This window comes from Octopus bimaculoides, chromosome 22 (genome assembly GCF_001194135.2).
Source record: "Octopus bimaculoides isolate UCB-OBI-ISO-001 chromosome 22, ASM119413v2, whole genome shotgun sequence".
Classification (NCBI taxonomy): domain Eukaryota; kingdom Metazoa; phylum Mollusca; class Cephalopoda; order Octopoda; family Octopodidae; genus Octopus; species Octopus bimaculoides.
The window spans coordinates 12,873,736-12,875,129 of record NC_069002.1 but is presented as its reverse complement, the minus strand read 5'-3'; the positions used below and the strand labels follow the sequence as shown (position 1 = coordinate 12,875,129).

General features: G+C 37.6%; 1 protein-coding gene across 2 annotated transcripts in view; it reads right to left on the bottom strand.

The window, feature by feature from the left end:
• Positions 1-1,394, bottom strand: part of LOC106881183 (transmembrane emp24 domain-containing protein eca) — a 23,670-nt gene that overhangs the window by 14,522 nt on the left and 7,754 nt on the right. The window contains exon 2 of one of the 2 annotated variants that reach the window (XM_014931473.2): positions 929-1,044. The exons of the other annotated variant lie outside the window; for it this stretch is intronic. Coding sequence (XP_014786959.1) covers positions 929-1,044 — 116 coding nt within the window. The remainder of the gene's footprint in view (positions 1-928; positions 1,045-1,394) is intronic. 2 annotated transcript variants of the gene reach the window in all.

Below are 1,394 nucleotides of genomic sequence, written 5' to 3'. Positions count from 1 at the left end.
AGAAAGAGAGATTTTTTTCAGTCAGGGTGAGTGGATATTTGGTAAGTTTCCTGCCTAAATGAGTTTGTTGCATGGTTGGTGAGTTAACACTGCACCTATTATGATCTGTAGATGTTGAAATTTTGGCAGATGGCTGGGTGGTGTTTAGATGGTATATATGAGGAGATGAAAAGACAAAGTGATCTGGAGCAATTTTATTGAAGTTGAATTAAAGGCACATAGCTTACCGGTTAGGACATTACAAAATCATGGCTTTCATTCCCAACCTGGTCAGCGTGTTGTGTTCTTGAGTAAAACACTTCATTTCATATTTCTCCAGTTCACTCAGCTGAAAATGGATAACCCTACAATGGACTAGCGTTCTTGTTGAAAGAGAATCTCATGGTCTCGGTCACTTATACACCATGGAAACTAGGGAACTGGCCCTATGAGTCCTTAGACTCAGGACAGTAATGTCCAGGGGTTAATGATGATGGAGAGTGTAAAAATTGTTAAACTGTCAGATGAATGGCTCCAACATAAATGAGACCAGGAACAAGTTTATCTTTGCCCAAAGACATATCTGGGAATTCCATAAGTATGCCAACTAACCCTTAACGAGAAGGGGTGGAACTTGTCTCATTTAATCACCATACCCTTCAGTTTTTGCTTTAAGTTTAAATGCAAAAACCTATCATCTAACATATTTCTTTTTATGTCAGTGTAGAAGTTAAAAACCAAAATGAATAATAATCCTTGTCTAATTAACAAATTACAGAGTTGTCAATTAGGAACCATATTTGCAACAGCAGTAATAAACATTGAGGGTTTTGCCAGCAGTAAACTGAAAGGGACCTAAATGAGTGTCTTGTCTACGTTACAGATGAGCATTACCTGTTGAAAGAGGCTAACAAAGCAACAAAAACAATATTACTTCATAAAGTCTTACCCTTGACAGAACAACTTTGTCTTCAGGATCTTTCACTTCAACGTGTATGCCCAACCCATGAACGGTTGGTACATATTTATTTACATTCTTGTCAAAAATCTCAACTTTATACTTGCCTGAAAATGGGTGAAAATCAATCATATTACATGTCCTAATCAATTCAAAACAACCAATATATGTACGAGTGGGTACCCAAAAGAAACCGGAATTTTGCAATGTTATTTCATTCACTTAGTTTTACGTGTTTACACTTCTATCGCCTTCAAAGCATTCCCCCATTTGAAGCAATGCATCAGTTCAGACACGTTTTCCACTGTTGGAAGCAGTACTGGAATTCTTGCAAAGTGATGCCTTTTAACTCCTCCACCTCTTCCACATCTGCAAATTCCATAGCAGCAGCTTTCATCACCAATGATGACCTTCAAAAAAAAAAAAAGGTCCTGATCAACGTCCAACTGGTCTTTCA